The sequence below is a fragment of the Erythrolamprus reginae genome, chromosome 4, assembly GCF_031021105.1.
Source record: "Erythrolamprus reginae isolate rEryReg1 chromosome 4, rEryReg1.hap1, whole genome shotgun sequence".
In the NCBI taxonomy this organism is placed as follows: Eukaryota; Metazoa; Chordata; class Lepidosauria; order Squamata; family Dipsadidae; genus Erythrolamprus; species Erythrolamprus reginae.
Genome location: NC_091953.1, coordinates 132,441,720 through 132,461,542, shown reverse-complemented (window position 1 = coordinate 132,461,542; position 19,823 = coordinate 132,441,720). Strand labels below are relative to the sequence as shown.

At 43.0% G+C, this 19,823-nt stretch overlaps 1 protein-coding gene across 1 annotated transcript in view; it reads left to right on the top strand.

Moving 5' to 3' along the window:
• Nucleotides 1-1,040: 1,040 nt before the first annotated feature.
• TDRD3 (tudor domain containing 3) overlaps nucleotides 1,041-19,823 on the top strand; it is an 88,985-nt gene continuing 70,202 nt past the window's right edge. The window contains exons 1-2 of the mRNA XM_070751368.1: nucleotides 1,041-1,337; nucleotides 16,422-16,506. Coding sequence (XP_070607469.1) covers nucleotides 1,294-1,337; nucleotides 16,422-16,506 — 129 coding nt within the window. The 5' untranslated portion in view covers nucleotides 1,041-1,293. The remainder of the gene's footprint in view (nucleotides 1,338-16,421; nucleotides 16,507-19,823) is intronic.

Sequence of the window (19,823 nt, the reverse complement as noted above, 5' to 3'; positions counted from 1 at the left end):
GTGCCATTATAATATACTTTTTATCATTGTTGTGAGCCGCCCCAAGTCTTCGGAGAGGGGCGGCATACAAATCTAATAAATTATTATTATTATTATTATTATTATTATTATTATTATTATTATTATTATTATTATCATCACACCAGTGGTTCTCAACCTTGGGGTCAGGACCCCTTTGGGAGTTGAACAACCGTTTCACAGGCATCGCCTAAGACCCTGGGAAAAGACAAATTTCCCCTGGTGTTAGAAATTAAAGCTTCTATTCTGGCGCCTTGGCACATATTCTTACTATCAAAAATGTCATCAAAAAAGCTCAACAAAGAATGTTTTTTTCTGCGTCATCTCAGGAAATTCAAAACTGGCCAAGGAACTGCTGATACAATTCCACAGAGTAATTATTGACTCTGTCATCTGCACCTCTATGTGTGGTTTGATTCTGCAACCCAAGAAGACTGACACAGACTTCAGGGGATAATCAGAACTGCAGAAAATTTTTTATTTATTTATTTATTCATTCATTCATTCATTCATTCATTCATTCATTTATTTTTATTTATTTATTTATTTTGTCCAATACACAATGAGAGTTTTAGTGGGTATATACATATATATACACATAGTAAAATACATTATGAAGGTTATAGAGGAGATACTCATAGTAAAATATATCTAAGAAAGAATAGAAGAGAAGATATAGGAATAGAACATATCAATGAAAGAATAGAAGAAGTGATATAGGAATAGAAGGAGATATAGGAGAGCAATAGGACAGGGGACGGAAGGCACTCTAATGTTTTTAAAGAATTTCAATAAAAATATTAAAATAAAAATAAATATTTTTTTTTTTTAAAAAAATTAAAAATTATTCGGTGATTCTGATAGCTTTCTCCACTTATTTTCTGCCTGCACGATTCTCTTACACGCTCTTCAAAGCTCCAAGACAGGCGCCGTTCCGCCAGGATCCGCCAGGGGCACCCGCGCTCAAGGAACAACCCCCCCCCCGCCCGCCGGAAGTGGAGACACTCTAGTTTCCGGGCGGAAGTCGGAAAAAGGATAAGGCGGCGCGCTCACGCGCAGGCTAGCGTCGAGCGCCTTGGACTTCCGGCTGCCCGAGCGAGGCCGAAGGGGGCAGGGTCTCCTCCCTCACCTTCCCCGCCTTTTTTTTTTTTATAAAAAATATAAATAACTTGCGGAGGAGGAGAGGAAACGCTTTCGGGATTGACCCTCTCCGGCCGCCGTGCCTCGGTTTCCCTGCGCGGGGAGGGAGGGGGAGCGGGAGGCGGCGGCGGCGCCATGGCTGACGCGGCGGTGGCCGCGACCCTCTCTGAGTCCGGCTGGTAAGTTTCCTGAGGCCGGGAAGATCTCCGTGCCCGGCTGGGGAGGTTGTTTATTCTCCAGCCGGCCGGTGTCGTGGCTCGGTGACCGCCAAGGCCGCTGCCTACGGGAGGGGGGGGGGTTGGCGCGAGCGGGAGGTCGGCGAAGCTAAGCAGGGTCGGCCCTGGCCCGTCCTTGGAAGGGCGACCACCCTGAAAGGCCGCCGCCTTCCTTGGCTGAGGATGAAAAGTCTGTTGTGTGTTTTTATGCAGACGCGCACAAAGGGTTGTGGTGCTGGGCCGTTTCTGGTTTCTCCCAGACTTGCATTCACACCCCCCCCCCCCAAAAAAAAAAAAAGCCTTGGAAGAGCCAAGATGCCATCAGTTGCATCCTGGGGATGGGAGACCACGGGGAGATGCCTTGGGGCAGGATTTATAAAAAAGGAGAAAAGGATTCTGGGAAGAAGGCAAGGCGGGAAAGTAAAACATAGTGGCAGAGCCAAATAGGTGTTAATGTGGGCCACACCCTTTCCAGTTGTGTTGCATTGTAATGTAATATAGTATAATATAATATGTATAATGTAGCCCAATGGGTGCTGATGGGGGTCGTACACTTTCCAGTTGTGTTGCATTTTAATGTATGATTAATGTGATATAATATGTATAACATAGCCAAATGCGTGTTAACGTGGGTCACACCCTTTCCACTCACCTTGCATTTTAATGTATTATAAAATAATATAATATATAATATGTATAATATAATATAGCCAAAAATGAGTGTTAACGTGAGTCATACACTTTCAAGTTGTGTTAATGTATAAATAATGTAATATAACAGTGCCAAAGTGCATATTAATGTGTGTTGCACCCTTTCAGGTTGCGTTGTGTTTTATATAACACAATAACTGAGCCAAAGGCATGTCGATGTGTGTGGCACTCTTTCCGTTTGTGTTGTGTTTCCAGTTTCAGAGCCTGGCGGTGCGCGTTTTTGACAAGGTTTTAAACATTAGCCTCCTTTTCCAAACGGCTTTTGATTTACGGGTGGAGATTTGCAATAATGGAGCCAATGGTGCACTCAGGCCTGCATCCAACTTCTGGGACTCAACAGATCGCTGAAAGCATTCGGCACGTACTTAAATGGCTACATAAACCGAAAGCTTTCAACCAAATGCATCTTTTCCTGAGATGGCAAGGAAGGGAGTGGCCCTCGTAGGAAAAAGAGACAGGACTTTCAACGATGGAGAAAACTGGGATGGGAGACCACGGGGAGATGCCGGAAGGCAGGATGGGATAACCAAATATAATACTAGAACCAAATGCAGGTTAATGTAGGTTGCACGCTTTCTAGTTGTGCTGTCTTTCATTTAATATATTAGAGTTATTGTCAAGTAGCCTATGCACTGATTATGTATGTGTTTATTTGTATGTGCGTATACAGTGTTTATTTATTTATTTATTAGATTTGTATGCCGCCCCTCTCCGCAGACTCGGGGCAGCTAACAACAGTAAAAGGACAACGTAAACAAATCTAATATTAAAAAATCTAAAAAACCTAATTTAAGAGATCAGTCATACATACAGTCATACCATACATAAATTTTATAAGCCTAGGGGAAGGGAATATCTCAATTCCCCCATGCCTGACGACAGAGGTGGGTTTTAAGGAGCTTACGAAAGGCAAGGAGGGTGGGGGCAAGTCTGATATCCTGGGGAAGCTGGTTCCATAGGGTCGGGGCCGCCACAGAGAAGGCTCTTCTCCTGGGTCCCGCCAAACGACATTGTTTAGTCGACGGGACCCGGAGAAGGCCGTCTCTGTGGGACGTAACTGGTCGCGTTCTGAGACCGCCTGCGAAAGTTGAATTTCCGCGAAGTAGAGATGCGGAAGTAAATACACTATTTTGGGCTATGAACAGTGTCACAAGCCTTCCCTTAACACTTTAAACCCCTAAATTACCATTTCCCATTCCCTTAAGAACCATTTAGATTATTACTCACCATGTTTATTTATTAAAGTTTATTAAAAAAAAATATTTATTAAAGGCGTATGAAAGTGTGGCGATGACATATGACATCATCAGGCAGGAAAAACCGTGATATAAGGGAAAAAGCCGCAAAGTATTTTTTAATTAATATATTTGAAAAACCGTGGTATAGGCTTTTCACGAAGTTCGAACCCGTGAAAATCGAGGGAACACTGTATATGTGTGTGTGTGTATATGTGTATACACATATACATATACACATACATGTATGCACACATATATACACACACAATCAGTGCATCAGTTGCTTGACAATAACCAGAATAAACCTCTGCTTGTGTGTGTGTGTGTGTGACCTCTGCTTGTGTGTGTGTGTGATATACAATAGACATCTCTTTCTTGATACCTGAAATCTCTCGCTTTTAATTTAATAAGTGCCAGAAGTAATGCTCACACTAATTATTTTATAAGCCGTTAAAAGTCAAAACTTTTCACAAAATTTAACTCTGGTGTACATCACTTGGAGAGGCCTTACTTTGAAGCCTGGTGTACATTTTTTTAAATAAAAAAAAAATAGATATATTGTTCTTTCAGGTTCTCCGATGAACTTGAAATCTTCACAATGGTTTTTATTTTCGTTGTCATCAGCGCTGCCAATATCGGTTTTTATTGGCTTTGGGGAAATTTTAAGTGTTAAATTTTGCAGGTTTCATTTCATTTTTCCCACTTTTTGGGCAGAGGTGGCCAAACCCTTCCTCATACACACAGTGAATCTGTTCAGTTTCGCTGAGTAGCTATAAAGGGGTGATACGTCAAAAAAAGCTGTGTAGCTTTTCTGGTTTAAACACCTTCCTCAGAAACAAAGACATAAGTGATTAGATTAGACATTAACAGAGTTAGAAGGGACTTTTAGGTCATCTAGTCCAACATCCCCTACCCAAGCAGGACACCTTACACCAGAGGTCTTCAAACTTGGCCACTTGAAGACTTGTGGACTTGAACTCCTAGAATTCTCCAGCTAGCATAGCTAGCTGGAGAATTCTGGGAATTGAAGTCCACAAGTCTTCAAGTGGCCAAGTTTGGGGATCCCTGTCTTACACCATTTCTGACAGATGGCAGTCCAATCTCTTCTCGATGAAGCTTACAGTGATGACACATAGAAGATTGGCGGCAGAAAAAGACCTCATGGTCCATCTAGTCTGCCCTTATACTATTTCCTATATTTTATCTTAGGATGGATATATGTTTATCCCAGGCATATTTAAATTCAGTTACTGTGGATTTATCTACCACGTCTGCTGGAAGTTTGTTCCAAGGATCTACTACTCTTTCAGTAAAATAATATTTTCTCATGTTGCTTCTGATCTTTCCCCCAACTAACCTCAGATTGTGTCCCCTTGTTCTTGTGTGTTCACTTTCTTATTAAAAACACTTCCCTCCTAAACCTTATTTAACCCTTGAACATATTTAAATGTTTCAGTCATGTCCCCCCTTTTCCTTCTGTCCTCCAGACTATACAGATTGAGTTCATGAAGTCTTTCCTGATATGTTTTATACTTAAGACCTTCCACCATTCTTGTAGCCCGTCTTTGGACCCGTTCAATTCTGTCAATATCTTTTTGTAGGTGAGGTCTCCAGAACTGGACACGGTATTCCAAATGTGGTTTCACCAGCGCTCTATATAGCGGGATCACAATCTCCCTCTTCCTGCTTGTTATAGATACTACAACCTCCGAAGGCAACTTCTGTTCCATTGGTTGATTGCTATTACTGTTGGAAAATTTATCCTATTCTCAGGTTGAATCTCTCCTTGATCAGTTTCCATCCGTTATTCCTTGTCTGGTCTTTAGGTTCTTTGGAAAATAGCTTGACCCCCGCCTCTCTGTGGCAGCCCCTCAAATATTGGAACACTGCTATCATGCCTCCCCTGGTCATTCTCTTCCCTTGACTAGCCATGTCCAGTTCCTCAAACCGTTCTTCGTATGTTTTAGCTTCCAGTCCTCCAATCATCTTGGATGCTTCTCTCTTCACTTTTTCCTAGAGTCTCAACATCTTTTTTTATAGTGTGGTGACAAAAACTGGATTCCATATCTAGCTGTGATCTTACTAAAGTTTTATAGAGTAGTACTAGTAGCTCACTTGATAATCAGTAGATATTATTATCTTCCATTTAGATCTTATATTTTATGCAGAACTTTAAAACCAGCAATGTAACTCCCATTTCATGTCATTAAATGTATACATATTATCCATAAATGGCTCAGAAATAGAAGAATAAATCAAATTTTTGTTTAAATAATATATAGCTCTTAATACTGAAACATAAACTAGTTTTTAAATATCTTCTTGGATTAAGAAGATTACTTTTTGAAAAAAATATTTATTCCACTGCTTCCATCTTTGCTGCATATAGTTCTTGTTATTTCCATATCCTTGCAATTTATATTCTATTAGGCATGACATAACTTTTAAGTGAATATAGATTTAAACTGCTTCTGCATATCGCCACAATATGTTATTTAGACAACATATGGCTGGATTTAATGCTCACCTGTTGACAATTCTGATTAGATGTATTTTAATTAGCTTTGTTTTTGATGTGGTCTTGTTGTAGATTACTTTGATGAGGAGCCACTGTTTGAAATAACTTTTGTGTGAAATCGTTGTAATTTCAGTCCTGAGTTCATGCTGACTCCAATCCTTTCTTGTAGGAAAGGCTCCAGATGTGCTTGTTAGATAGAGTTAATAAGGAGATTAGCCTCTAGGTCAGGGGTCCCCAAACTTTTTACACAGGGGGCCAGTTTACTGTCCCTCAGACTGTTGGAGGGCCGGACTATAAAAAAACCCTATGAACAAATCCCTGTGCACACTGCACAAATCTTATTTAAAGTAAAAAACAAAATGGGAACAAATACAATATTTAAAATAAAGAAGTAATTAAATAATTAACTAATAAAGTAATTTATACTTCTTTATTAACAAGTAAATTTAAACTTAAACCAACAAACTCCCTCCATTTCCTCTTCCTTCCTTCCCTCCTTCCTTTCCATTTCTCTCTTCCCTCCCTCTTTTCTTCCTTCTCTCTCATTTATTTAATTTTCCTCTCCCTCGTTTTCTCTCCATCATTTTCTCTCCATCATTTTCTCATTTTTCTCTTTTCTCTCTCTCACTCTTTCCATCTATCCCCCTTTCTCTCTTCCTCTCTATCTCTCTATCTCTCCCTCTTTCTCTCTCTCTTTCTTTCTCTGTCCCTCTCTCTCTTTCTCTCACTCATTCTCTTTCTCCCTTTTTGTATCTCTCACTCTTTCTCTCTCTTCCTCTCTCTCTATCTCGCTCCTATCCTCCCCGCCCCTTGCCTCTGTACCGCCTCCTCGCTCAGCAGCAGACCACGGTGAGTTGACAGGAGATTCGGGAGCTTATTATATCTATTGATAAAATCTCATGGGCTGCTGCGGGCCGGATAAATAGCCTCAGTGGGCCGCATCCGGCCCCCGGGCCGTAGTTTGGGGACCGCTGCTCTAGGTAGTAGTAGTTAAGAATACTAACAGCTGGCTGATGGCAGACTGTAAATCCCTTCCATTCCCTAGCAGTTACTTAGAACTGAAGAAGCTTCTTGGCTGAGAAGCAAAACACCTTAATGGGAAAAAAATCACAAAGCCCCAGTGGCCTTTAAAATGGAAGCACCTATGGGACAACCATGACCTGGATGAATATTGAATAATAACCTCGATAGATGTTATGTAAAACCATCTTTCATAGCAATGGATTAAAATGTAATTCATTTGATCAGGGATATATATCAGGGATATATATACGAGTCAAAAAGAGGGCTGTGAAAATATTGACTGACCCCTCGCATCCTGGACATAAACTGTTTCAACTCCTACCCTCAAAACGTCACTAGAGAGCACTGCACACCAAGACACAAGAACAGTTTTTCCCCAAACGCCATCACTCTGCTAAACAAATAATTCCCTCAACACTGTCAAACTATTTACTAAGTCTGCACTACTATTACTACTAATTTTTTCTCATCATTCCTATCAACCCATCTCCTTCCACTTATTACTGTATCCTTACGATTTATATTAATATTGGGGTCATTCTTTGTCAAGTGGACCAGGTGTCCCCACTCAACCACTTTCAGTTTCAATCAAACTTTGCACATATATTCCTTATAGTATAAAACTGAAGTGTGGAAACTTTTAGCCCTAAAATTTTGCACACCTCAGTTTTATACTATAAGGAATATATGTGCAAAGTTTGATTGAAATTGAAGGTGGTCAAGTGGGGAAGATTCTGAAAATTGGTCCACTTGACAAAGAATGACCCATTGATTGTTTTCTGATGGCTTATTTGACCTCTATGACAATCATTAAGTGTTGCACCTCAGGATTCTTGACACACATATCTTTTCTTTTATGTACACTGAGAGCAGTGCACCAAAGACAAATTCCTTGTGTGTCCAATCACACTTGGCCAATAAAGAATTCTATTCTGTATATACTAATGGGTGAGAATGAAGATGGAGTCGGTTTTAAGGGTTCTGCCACATTTGATTAGGACAGTGATGGTGAACTTATGGCACGCAGGCCACAGGTGGCACGCAGAGCCCTCTCTGCAGCCCTGCCAGCTGTTGCCCTAGCAGAGCTCCACTGCACAAGCACGGCCTTTGGGTTTTTTACTATGCATGGGGTGGGGGAGCATGCGGGGATGTGTGAGCGTATGCACGGGAGGTGGGGGTATTTTGGGGGTTCGCGTGTGTGCACATACTCGACTTTGGGCCTGGAAGACCTCCTGTACAAATCTGGAAGCCAAAAATGGGCAAAAGGGGCAGGACACACGTACATCAGTGGGTGTGCATGCACATGCTCAAAGGAGCTCATGCGCAGGGGGAGGATATTACATTATGTGTGTGGGCACACATTTTACTCCTTTTTTTCAGTAGTCTTTTAAGGATGCCTCCATTTTTTCTGAAGATATGAATCTGACCATAGATATAAATATTTTGTGATTTTCTTTTTGACGATGCAGTAAAGTGAACTCTACTGCTATTAATTTATTTTTTAAAGGTCTGATTTAAAACTTCTGAATATTTTTTTAAACATGCCACCTAGTTATTTGATAAAAAGAAGCCAGATATAAAAATTGGGGCAAGGGGAGGCTGGTAATAACTATGGAGTTAGGCACTTCAGTATAGAAGTGCCTAACAGTATAGGTTGCAATTCCTTGGATGATCATTAGGTGGCAGCAGAGTGATACCAACATACTAACTTTTTGCTGCCATCTGTTGATAGCTTAATATTTTTCAGCTCCCAAAATAGTCTTTTGTAGTATTTTTTTTAAAAGAAAAGTCAATTGCAGCTAATTAATATGCCATTGTTTTCCTTGCATTTATAATTTAGCTTGACAGAAGAATCATTAAGATATTGAACCCTTGAACATTGCCATTAGACTTATTGCTTTCCTGTAGAAAATGATTTTTGTTCCTTTTAAGTGCCCTTCACAGATACCCTCCTAATAGTGAATGCCAAGTAAAAACAGCAAACTGTAATGTAATTAAATTTCTCTCCCCCTCCCTTCCTCTTTGTCTTAAATGATATAGTGATGATTAAACTTTTCTTTGATTGTTTCCATTGTCCTTTTTAATTTTATGGAGTTCTCCCTCTTTCAACCTTCTTACCTTATTCTTAACAAGGAAAAGAGCTGAGCTTGTCTTAATTTCTCCCATACTTGACAGCATTTGGTTCTTATATTAGAAGTAACCAAACCCGCTTGGCCTTAGCTCAAATTTGGTAACTCGTGCCAAATCTTTTTCCTATGTAATCATCTCTTTGTGGTGTTGGCTAATATAATTTCTAGTTTCCTGTTAGGAGCACTTGGATAAGTCCTCCTAACAGGCATTTTCATGTTTATAGTTTTTCTGACAGTATGTTTGCAAGTATCGCCAAAAAAGCCTCTAGAGTTGTTAACCTGATCCTACTCAGCTTCTGCTCAGGCAATCCCACTCTACTCACAAGAGCCTACAAAACTTTTGCCAGACCCATCTTAGACTACTGCTCATCTGTCTGGAACCCATACCACATCTCAGACATCAACACCCTTGAAAATGTCCAAAGATATTTCACCAGAAGAGCCCTTCACTCCTCCACTCGAAACAGAATATCCTACGAAAATAGACTTACAATCCTGGGCCTAGAAAGCCTAGAACTATGGCATCTAAAACATGATTTGAGTATTGCCCACAAGATCATATGCTGCGTCCTACCAGTCAATGACTACTTCAGCTTCAACCGCAACAACACAAGAGCACGCAACAGATTCAAACTTAGTACGAACCACTCCAAACTTGACTGTAAAAAATTTGATTTCAACAATCGAGTTATCGAAGCGTGGAACTCATTACCGGACTCAATTGTGTCAACCCCTAACCCCCAACATTTCTCCCTTAGACTCTCCACGATTGACCTCTCCAGATTCCTAAGAGGCCAGTAAGGGGCGTACATAAGTGCACTGGTGTGCCTTTCGTCCCCAGTCCAATTGTCTCTCCTTTCTTTCACCTATCATATATATTCTCTTCCTGTCATAAATCCTCTCCTCTAAGCCCACTTTCACCCTTTTTATATTATCACATGTCTATCTTTCTTCCTATGTACTTGTGTATTGGACAAATGAATAAATAAAAATAAATAAAATAAAAGTAGATGCTTTTTTAGGAGATCACACAACTGACTACTCCCTTAGCATTTAAACGGTTACAGCTTAAATTATAGGTCATGCAATATGCTATTTATATGCCTGGAACCTTAATTTGAAGCTTCTTATATTTTCCCAGTACTGCTTGTCCTCATCAAAGGTTAAACAAATTGGCAAATGTCATTATTCCTATTGGAGCTATTACTGTTTTTCAGCTTTTACTAACATACTTGTATGTTATACAAACATATTTATGAAGTGCCACTTGTGTTAACAATAGCTCAGCATTGTTGGCCATTAATAATTGTATAAATCTTAACAGTAGTAGTGGCTTTACATTTAACAGCCTGGATGAATTGCTGCCTAAATTTACACCAGCCTGTTTCTGATTTAAAGCTGTATCTCATCTCTCATCTGCTCTAAACTTAAGTCAGTAAATTTAAATCAAATTGAAATTGAAACTTGTATGAGAGCAGAGAAAGCAGCCAGTGGTTAAAAACAAAGCATTTATTCTTGGATCTCACAAAGAAGCCACTTTGATGTAGTTGTTAAACTGGGGACTTAGAAACAAAGAGACCCTGAGTTCTACTCCTACCTTAGACATGAAAGCCATCTGGGTGACTTTGGGTCAGGCACCAGAGGATGGTGAGTTCTAGCTAGTCCTACCTTAAACATGAAAGCCATCTGGGTGACTTTGGGCCAATTACTAGGAGATGGTGAATTCTAGCCCTAATTTAGGCATGAAAGCCAGCTGGGTGACACTAGGAAACGGTGAGTTCTAGTCTCATCTCAAGCATGAAAACCAACTGGGTGTCTTTGTGCTAGTTACTCTCTCTCAGGTTAGGAAATTACAGTGGTACCTCTACCTAAGAACGCCTCTACTTACCAACTTTTTTAGATAAGAACCAGGTGTTCATTTTCTACTTACAACCCGAGCCTCTGAAACTATAACCGGAAAGGACAGGGAGAAGCCTCCGTAGGGCCTCTCTAGGAATCTCCTGGGAGGGAACAGGGCCAGAAAAGGCAGGGAGAAGCCTCTGTGGGGCCTCTCTAGGAATCTCCTGGGAGGAAACGGGGCCGGAAAAGACGGGGAGAAGCCTCTGTGGGGCCTCTATAGCAGAGGTCCCCAACCTTTTTTGCACCAGGGACCGGCTTTAAGCTAGACCAGTTTTCCATGGCCCGGTGGGGGGGGGAGAGATAGCTGTCAGCGGCGCCGTAAAAGGGGCGATCAAGAGAGGAATGGGTGAATGAATGGACGGAGGGTGGGAAGGAAGGAAGGAAAGAGGGAAGGGACAGGAACAGAAGAAGGGTGCAAAGGAAGCAAGGAAAGGTGTGAAAGGGGAGAGTAAGAGAGGAAGGAGTGAAAGAAGGGAATGAGGGAGGAAAGAAGGGAGGAAAAGGAAAGCAAGAAATGGAGGGAGGAAAGGAAGGAAGGAAAGAAAGAAAGAAAGAAGGGGGGAAGGGACAGGAACAGAGGAAGGAAGCAAGGAAACTTATGAAAGGGGAGAGTAAGGGAAGAAGGTAGGAAGGAGAAAGAAAAGAAGAAATAGAGGAAGGGAAGGTAAAAGAGAGAAAGAAAAAGCAAGAAAGAATGCAAGAAAGAGAAAGAAAGAAAGAAAGGCAACTTCAAAGAAAGGCTCACTGAGCATCTCTCACTCTCACTCTCTTTCTATCCCTCTTTCTTTCTTTCTCTTCCTTTCTCTCTCTCCTCTTCCTTTATCTCCTCTCTCTCTCCCTCTCTCTTTCTCTCCCCCCTCTCTCCCCTTTCCCTCTCTCTTTCTCTCTCTCCCTCTCTTGCTATCTCTCCCCCCTTTCCCTCTCTCTTTCTCTCTCTCCCTCTCTTGCTATCTCTCCCCCCTCTCCCTCTCTCTTTCTCCCTCTCCCTCTCTTTCTCTCTCTCTCCCCCTCTTTCTCTCTCTTCTTCTCACTTTCTCTCTCTTGTTTTCTTTCTGTCTCTTTTGCTTTCTCTCTCTCTCACTCTTTCTTGTTTTCTTTCTCACGCTCTTTCTCTCTCTTGTTCTCTCTCTTGCTATCTCTTTCTCCCCCCCTTTCTCTCACTCTCTTTCTCACTTTCTCTCTATCTTGCTGTCTGTTGCTATCACTCACTCTCGTTCTCCGTTCTTCTCAGCGGTGACGCGCGCACGCCCTGCCCGCCTCACCTTTGCGAGAGCACTTTCGCCCCGGGCTCTCAGCAAGGGGGTTTGCAGGAGAGGTGGGGCCGGCGAAGGTGATATTCAATGTTGGGGGCGCACAGGCGGTTGCACGCGCTCCCTATCTCCCTGCTAGCCCACTCGGAATATTCAAAATAAGAAAAGCCTTCGCCGGCAAAGGTTTTTCTTATTTTGAATACTCCGAGTGGGCTAGCAGGGAGATAGGGAGCGCGTGCAACCGCCCGTGCGCCCCCGACATTGAAGACCTCCGCTGAGAAAAGCCTTTGCCGGCATTTCCTCTCGGCGTCAAGGAGGCGCAGCGGCGGGCGGAGAGAGGGAAGGGGGGGGCAGCGGCGTCCCTCCTGGCCTTGGCGGGCCGCCCGACCCTCCCCACCTCCTGCAAACGCGGCGGGCGGCGGGGGGAGAGCGAGGAGCCGGTTCCGGAGGGCGCGAGGCTTGGCTGGCTGGCGGGGGGAGCGCCGCTGGTGGTGCGGAAAGGCCGAGGGGGCCCTGGTGCCGCGGACCGGCTGAAAACCCCCAACGGCCCGGTGCCGGTCCGTGGACCGGCGGTTGGGGACCTCTGCTCTATAGGAATCTTCTGGGAGGAAACAGGGCCAGAAAAGGCAGGGAGAAGCCTCCCTAGGGCCTCTCTAGGAATCTTCTGGGAGGAAACAGGGTCGGAAAAGACGGGGAGAAGCCTCTGTGGGGCCTCTATAGGAATCTTCTGGGAGGAAACAGGGTCGTAAAAGACGGGGAGAAGCCTCTGTGGGGCCTCTCTAAAAATCTCCTTGGTAGAAACAGGGCCGGAAAAGACAGGGAGAAGCCTCTGTGGGGCCTCTAGGAATTTTCTGGGAGGAAATAGGGCCGGAAAAGGCAGAGAGAAGCCTCCGTAGGGCCTCTCTAGGAATCTTCTGGGAGGAAACAGGGTCGGAAAAGACGGGGAGAAGCCTCTGTGGGGCCTCTCTAGGAATCTCCTGGGAGGAAACAGGGCCTCCACCCTCCCTGTGGTTTCCCCAATTGCACACATTATTTGCTTTTACATTGATTCCTATGGGAAAAATTGCTTCTTCTTAAAAGCTTTTCTACTTAAGAACCTGGTCACAGAACAAATTAAGTTCATAAGTATAGGTACCACTGTATTTTCCATTTTCATTCAGGCTTTGAGGTAACTTCATTTTCTGCCTTCCTGTTAATGATTGACATTCCCTGCGCCACGTGAGAAATCTACTGTTAACTTTGGTCTAAATTTATGGTTCATTCACCTGCTTTCTCCTTTCTGTGGTTAATTGCCAATAACTGGTTGTAGGGCATAATTTGAGTGAAATGGAACAAATTGATCCAGTTTAAAACTTTGGATGGAAAGCCACTTCTGAAGCTATGCACAATTAAAAACTCTTTAGTTTTATCCTGTTTCAGGAATTGATGGTTGTTTTAAACCTTTTATTTATTTATTTGATTTGATTTGATTTGTATGCCGCCCCTCTCCGAAGACTCGGGGCGGCTAACAACAATAAAAAAGACAATGTAAACAAATCTAATATTAAAAATAATCTAAAAAAACCCCAATTTAAAGAACCAATCATACATACAAGCATGCCATGTATAAATTCTATAAGCCTAGGGGGAAGGGAAATTTCAGTTCCCCCATGCCTGACGACAGAGGTGGGTTTTAAGGAGCTTGCGAAAGGCAAGGAGGGTGGGGGCAACTCTGATATCTGGGGGGAGCTGGTTCCAGAGGGTTGGGGCTGCCACAGAGAAGGCTCTTCTCCTGGGTCCCGCCAAACGACATTGTTTAGTCGACGGGATCCGGAGAAGACTCACTCTGTGGGACCTAACTGGTCGCTGGGATTCGTGCGGCAGAAGGTGGTCCCAGAGATAATCTGGTCTGGTGCCATGAAGGGCTTTATAGATCATAACCAACACTTTGAATTGTGACCGGAAGTTGATCGGCAACCGATGCAACCAAACCTTTAGGTCTGCGTCTCGCTCCATAAGAATGGTGGTTTATTCTGAAAGGTTTACAGCAATAATCTGCCATGCTTTTATATCCTGACTTCTCAAATATTGGTCCACCTAAAATCAGCTGCATACATAAAGAGTCCCTCTGGAAGGGATTCTGCAAGGTAGATTGGACTTAGCATCACTTGATTTCAGCTATACCTAAGGGGACGGAAATTCATCCTCACTAGCAACTTAACCTGTGCATCATTCACATACATTAGAACATAAGAGGAACCATGCTGAATCAGGCCAATCGAGTCCAGCATTCTGTGTCACACAGTGGCCCACCAATTGTCCATGGGGATCTTGAGCAGAAAGAGAAGGCAAGACCCTCCCTTTCCTTTGAATCCCAACAAATGGTCCTCAAGGGAATCCTGCCTGCCTCAACCAACATAGAGGCGGCACTTGGACATCCGTTTCAATAACCACCGATACACTTGGCATCCATGAATCTGTCTCATCCTGCCTTCAAGCTATCCAGGCTGACAGCTGTCATGACCTCTTCTGGAAGTGAATTCCATCAACCAATGACACTCTGGGTAAAGAAATATTTCCCTTGATTTGTCCTCACTTTCTTACCTGTGAGCTTTAGGGAGGGCCCCCTCATCCTGGTATTGTGTGATAGAGAAAATAATTTTTTCTCCATCCGCCTTTTCTATCCCATGCATGATTTTATACACTTCGATCAAGTCACCCCTCAAACGCCGTCTTTCAAGGCTGAAGAGACCAAGGCGTTGCAACCTGGTTTCATAAGGAAGGTGCTCCATTTCCTTCATCATACATGTACACTTTTATCCACAAGCTATGCCCAATAATATTGGTTTGGTCATTCATTCTCTCAGCTTAATGTACCTCACCTTTATGAACATAAAATTGCATATATTCAACACTCAACCATCTACACATTCACCCATTCACGTTTTAAGCTCCTGTGTATCTAAATAAGGTCAGAAGTAATTGAAAAAAAAATCCAAATATTGTTTTATTATTTTTTATTATTATTATTATTATTATTTATTAGATTTGTATGCCGCCCCTCTCCGCAGACTTTATGCTGTATCAATTAGCCTTTGCAGAACTCTATATTTTCTGCACCCTTAAAAGTGACTATTTTGAGTGGTGGGGTGGCCTAGAGGTAGAGCTCTTGCCTCAAAATCAGGAGGCTGTGAGTTGGATCCTAGATAGAGGCAGATATTTCTCTCTCTGGGCACAACGGCAATATATCTGCTGAAAATAACTCCACACTGGCGACAGGGAAGGGCAGCCGGCCAGTAAACACTCAGCTCCATTCAGTAACCCAGACTCCATCCCGCAAGGGATTATGGGGCCGTTAAAAGAAGATGATTAAAAATGACTATTTTCCTGTTAGCTGCAAGTCATCCTTGTATCGGCTCGTATGTGCACCTTCACCGCCATGGTTTTTCCTTTCTTGAACTGTAGCCATTATATGTACTATAACCATTCTGCCTCACATGTGCCAGCGACTGATTAGGTCACACAGAGTCGGCCTACTCCAGTTCCTGTCAGCCAAACAATGGCAGCTTGCAGGGCCACGGGGGAGAGCCTTCTCTGTTGTGGCCCCAGTCCTCTGGAACCAACTCCCCCCAGAGATTCGTACTGTCCCCATTCTCCTTGCCTTTCGAAAAGTGCTTAAAATACATCTACGTCGACAGGCCTGAGTGTTGATTGTGTGTTGTTTTACTTGGATAAGCTTTTCTTAGCGTTGCTATTATGTATTGGGGTATTTTTAAATTTTGTATTATGTTTTTATTGTTGTAAGCCGCCTTGAGTCGGCGAGGAGAAGGGCAGCCTATAAATCCAATAAATAAATAAATATTTTTTAAAAAGATCCATAATTTCAAAAGGTAATATTTACTAAAGCTGTAAAAACTGTATATACACAATTAGTTCTCTTTAAAAAATGGGTGTTTCAGTATTTATTGTTTTTGTATTACTGTTGTGAGCCGCCCCGAGTCTTCGGAGAGGGGTGGCATACAAATCTAATAAATAGTAATAATAATAATAATAATAATTTATAAGATACTGGTATGGAACCGAGAGATGTGTTAAAAAGAGGCACTTTGGGAAGTATTAACAACTTTAGAAATGGAAAATGAGGCTGTATCAGACAATTCCTGCTCTCCATTGTCTATTGAACGATTATTACCTAATGTACATTTCTGATTAAAACAGCATTTTGCAATTACTGGATTGTTTTCGGTCTGAATTTCTAATAAACTTAACTGAAGTTCTGGTTTTTCCCACGCTTTAAATAGGTACCTATCAGACGAAGGGATTGAGGCGTGCACAAGCTCACCTGAAAAAGTCAACCTCAATGATATTATCCTGATTGCACTTAATGTAGGTACAATTTGCGAACTTTTAAATTTTATACTTAACTTGGGTCCTGTGGTCATTTGTTAGTTGGGTTTTTAAATGCACTAAACGTGCTCTAAAAGTGAACATGGCTATTTTACATGGTTATTTTACTTTTCCAAATATTTATTAGTCTTCTGTTTTGTGCTGTTTCGATTTACATCTGGTCAGTCATGTATTTTATAATTAATAGCAATAGCATTTAGACTTATAGTGCTTTTGCAGCCCTCTCTAAGCGGTTTACAGAATCAACCTCTTGCCCCCAACAATCTGGGTCCCCATTTTACCCACCTTGGAAGGATGGAAGGTTGAATCGCCTTGAGCCGGTGGTGAGATTTGAACTGCTGAATTACAGATAGCAGTTAGCTGAAGTAGCCTGCAGTGCTGCACTCTAACCACTGCACCACCCCGCCTCTCTTAAATATAAAATTATATTAAGAGAAGAGGTATTTCTTAAAGAGGGAGGGAGGGAGGGGAGGGAAGGAGGGAAGGAAGGAAATAAATCAGAATAGAGCTTAAAAGGGACCTTGGAGGTCTTCTGGTCTAACCCTTTGCTCAAGCAGGAGACCCTATATCCGTGATGGTGAACCTATGCCATGACTGCCACAGCTGGCACGAGCCGCCACCCAGCTTAGCTTCAACGCGCATTGGTCCACACCTCCTGCCAGCCAGCTGGTTTTCGCGATGCGTGGGAGGGCAGGGCGCCTGCCCCATGGCCTATTTTTGGTCCCAGGAGGAAGCAGGAAGGTCAAAATGGGGCGCAGGGGGACACATGCACGGAGGGGCGGGAGAGCATGTGGGATGTGCACATGTGTATGAGAGGCGGGAGCCTGATGGGGTCATGTGCGCATGTGAAGGGAGGGGCTGCACTGCATTATGGGTCCTGGCACACATGTGCTGTTGCATATGCACATGCTCGCTTTTGGCACATGATGACAAAAAGATTAACCATCACTGCCCTTTTCAGACAAGTGACTGTTTAGTCCAGTGATGGCGAACCTATAGCACAGGTGGCCATATATGCCGGCACTCGAGCTGTTGCCATAGCTCAGCTTCATCTCACTGATTTTCAGCTCACACAGAGGCTCTGAGAGGGCATTTTCAGCCTTCAGAGGGCCTTCAGGGGCGTTTTTGTCCTCCCCAGGCTCCCAGGAAGCCTCTGGAACTTGGTGAGGGTTAAAAACAGGCCTACCAGGCCCACCAGAAGCTGGGAAATGGGCCATTTCTGGCCTCCAGAGGGCGGGGGAAGCCATTTTCGCATTGAATTATGGGTGTGAGCACTCGCGCATCCACAATAGCACACACACATGTGCTTTCGGCACCCGAGGGAAAAAAGGTTTGCCATCTTTGGTTTAGTCTCTTAAAAACCACCTGGAAGTTAGGAAGGAAAGAAGGAAACAAACATGGTCCAAATCTGTTTAGAATTTCTTTGGACGTCCATTTTGAAATTTTGCTTGGTCTTTGGAAAGGATAAAGGTCTAAGTATATGTCTGTGTACTTCATTTTCCTCCTGTGTTTAGTAGGATACAAATAATGGTCTGTTAGATTAACATAAGAACATAAGAAGAGCCCTGCTGAATCAGGCCAAAGCCCATCGGGTCCAGCATTCTATGTCACACAGTGGCCCACCAATTGTACATGGGGATCTTGAGCAGAAAGAGAAGGCAAAACCCTCCCTTTCCCTTGACTCCCAACAAATGGGACTCAAGGGAATCCTGCCTGCCTCAACCAACATACAGGCGGCTCATGAACATCCATGAGATTGCAAGGTGGTTTCTAGATTAGAGATTATAATTTGCCTAGAATGTCAATAATACAGTGGTACCTCTACTTACAAACTTAATTTGTTCCGTGACCAGGTTCTTAAGTAGAAAAGTTTGTAAGAAGAAGCAATTTTCCCTATAGGAATCAATGTAAAAGCAAATACCGTGTGCAATTGGGGAAACCACAGGGAGAGTGGAGGCCCTGTTTCTTCCCAGGAGATTCCTAGAGAGGCCTCAGGGAGGCTTCTCCCCGCCTTTTCTGGTCCTATTTCCTCCTGGGAGATTCCTAGAGAGGCCCCACGGGGGCTTCTCCCCACATTTTCTGGCCCTGTTTCCTCCCAGGAGATTCATAGAGAGGCTCCACGGAGGCTACTCCCCACATTTTCTGGCCCTGTTTCCTCCCAGGAGATTCCTAGAGAGGCTCCACGGAGGCTTCTTCCCACATTTTCTGACCCTGTTTCCTCCCAGGAGATTCCTAGAGAGGCCCCACGGAGGCTTCTCCCTGCCTTTTCTGGTTACAGTTTCGGAGGCTTGGTTTTGTGAGTGGAAAATGGTTCTTGAGAAGAGGCAAAAAAATCTTGAACACTCGGTTCTTGTCTAGAAAAGTTCCTAAGTAGAGGTGTTTGTAGGTACAAGTACCACTGTATTAGGATAAAACTGATTACACTTTAGTTTTGCCTAAATTGCTCACGTTAGTAGGGTGGGTGCCTATAGAATGAGGGCAGCGAAGGATAAGGCACACAGTCCCCACTTTCTCTCTACTTATTAAAATGTTTTGTGGAAGCCTTTTATTGCCCCAAACCATAAAAGACAGCGGAAGACAATATCTATCAGACTATTTGATGACAATCTCTCTGGCTGTAAGATTTGATAGTCAGCAGTATAAGAGGAGTCAATGATTTAAAAAAAATAGAATTAGCAAATGAAATGGAAAAGAGAAACGTAGAAACATTTTTGTAAAATCTCTGAATTTAAGAGAAACAGAACATATGTAATAGGGCATTGTAAAGATCTTCTGGAGTGAATTTTATTGAGACACGCATAGGAGTGAAAGTGGTGGTTTAATTATAATTAAATCCATTCTTACACTGAAGTGGCAGACGAATGAATATTCGTTTAGAAGCACGAGTGGTTTGATTGCTTACAAAGAATATAGGAATTACAAGGATAATAAGTTCAGAATATGAAGCAAACCATTCTTTGATAGTGTCAGGAGTGGGGGAAAATAGACTACGAAAGCAAAAAGAAGAAGCTTATTGTTTTAAACAAATGAAAATAAAAGCCTAGCCCAAAGTTGTATTATTGCAAGGAGAGAAAATGTAAACTATTTCAGGGACCGCCTTCTGCTGCACGAATCCCAGCGACCAGTTAGGTCCCACAGAGTGGGTCTTCTCCGGGTCCCGTCAACTAAACAATGTCGCTTGGCGGGACCCAGGGGAAGAGCCTTCTCTGTGGCAGCCCCAGCCCTCTGGAACCAACTCCCCCCAGAGATTAGAATTGCCCCCACCCTCCTCGCCTTTCGTAACCTGCTTAAAACCC